Source organism: Notothenia coriiceps, unplaced genomic scaffold, assembly GCF_000735185.1.
Source record: "Notothenia coriiceps isolate Sejong01 unplaced genomic scaffold, NC01 NC01_scaffold00028800, whole genome shotgun sequence".
NCBI classification, from domain to species: domain Eukaryota; kingdom Metazoa; phylum Chordata; class Actinopteri; order Perciformes; family Nototheniidae; genus Notothenia; species Notothenia coriiceps.
Window position 1 is genome coordinate 530,766 of NW_011361501.1, and position 1,518 is coordinate 532,283.

Consider the following 1,518-nt stretch of genomic DNA (forward strand, 5'->3'; position numbering starts at 1 on the left):
AACCTTCCCTTTCACAAAAAAACTTTGGGCGGGGTTTCAAGGGAAAAAAAAAAACTTTTTTTCCCCCATTCCCCTTTCTACTTTGGGAAAAAGGTGGGGGACCAGGTCCATTCGTTCTCCTTGCCTTGGAACCAGGCCCAGAGATTTCGGAGGTGGCTGGATCCTCGATTTCCCCCAGGCCGCCTTCACACTCGCGTTTGGGGACACCGATCCCACGTTTGGAGCTTGCTGAAAGGTCGCAGACCGATGAAGCATCAGAACCACCATCATCTGCAAAAAGCAGTGGCTGCAATCTTAAGTCACCGAACTGCCGACCCTCCCCCAACAACTACGCCCTCAAATCCGCATCCATGATATCTTACAAACAGGATTGGTGACAAGCCGCGAGCCCTGGCGGAGGCCCAACCCTCACCCGGGAAATGGGTCCGCTTACTGCCGCAGGACCCGGACACAGCTCTCGCGCCTTTGGGAGTACAGAGATTGCGATGGCCCTGAGCTAGCAGCCCCCTCACCCCATTACTTCCCGCCAGCCACCTCCCACAGTAACTCCCTGGAAACCCGGGTTCATACGCTTCTCCCAAGTCTACAAAACACATGTAGACTGGCATAAGCATACTCCAGCGCCCCCTCCAGGTCCTTGCGAGGAGTGAAAAGCTGATCCGCTCGTTCCACGGACCAGGACGGAATCGCATTTGTTCCTCCTCATCTGAGCGTTCGACAATCGGCCTGACCTCCTTTCGGTACCTTAGGTCAACTTTCCCGGGAGACTGAGTAGGTGTGATGGCCCTCTGTAATTGGGCACACCCCTCTGATCCCCCTTTTAAAAGGGCGACACCACCCGGTCTGCCACTCCTTCGGCACTGTTTCCGACTTCCACGCCAAGCTTGATGAGACGCTGTCAACCATACAGTCTCTCAACACCCAGAGCCTTTTCAGCATTTCTGGGCGGATCTAACCACACCGGGGCTTTGCCACTGTGAAGTGTTTGACGACCTCAGTGACCTCCCCCCGGGGAGATGGGAGCAAAGCGTTTACTGTTTATAAGATATTTTTCATTTGTCGTTCAAGATTTTCAAAGCTGTACCCCTTAAATGCCAGTGGTTTAACGGAATGCTGTATCTCTTTAAAGCATTTCTTTTTCCTATATAATAAAAGAAACATCTTACGCTTTGTCTTTCTTCCTCCGTTAGGCCTCTAATTGTGCCGGCTTTCGACATCATCCTGAGGAGAACATGGAGGTGCGCCGGTTCCGAACCGTTTACCCTGCGGCCTCAGCGCTCTGACCCCCAACCATACACACTTTTTCTCTATCTTCTTATGGCAGGGCTTCTCGAACTCCCGGACCAAGGTCCGGATCCGGAAACGAACCCTGCTGCCATTATTTAAAAAAAATAATAATAATTTAGAAAAAAAAATGAATAATCTGTATCTGATGGAAAATTAAATTGGACCTATTATGCTATATGCGAAAAATATATTGGTAGGCGCCCATACCGTTATACAAAACATGTCTGTAAA

General features: G+C 50.3%; 1 protein-coding gene across 1 annotated transcript in view; it reads left to right on the forward strand.

The window, feature by feature from the left end:
- LOC104958476 (kinesin-like protein KIF2A) overlaps positions 1–955 on the forward strand; it is a 4,667-nt gene extending 3,712 nt beyond the window's left edge. Inside the window, exon 7 of the mRNA XM_010786219.1 lies at positions 828–955. Within this exon, the coding sequence (XP_010784521.1) occupies positions 828–955 (128 nt within the window). The remainder of the gene's footprint in view (positions 1–827) is intronic.
- The last annotated feature ends 563 nt before the right edge of the window (positions 956–1,518 follow it).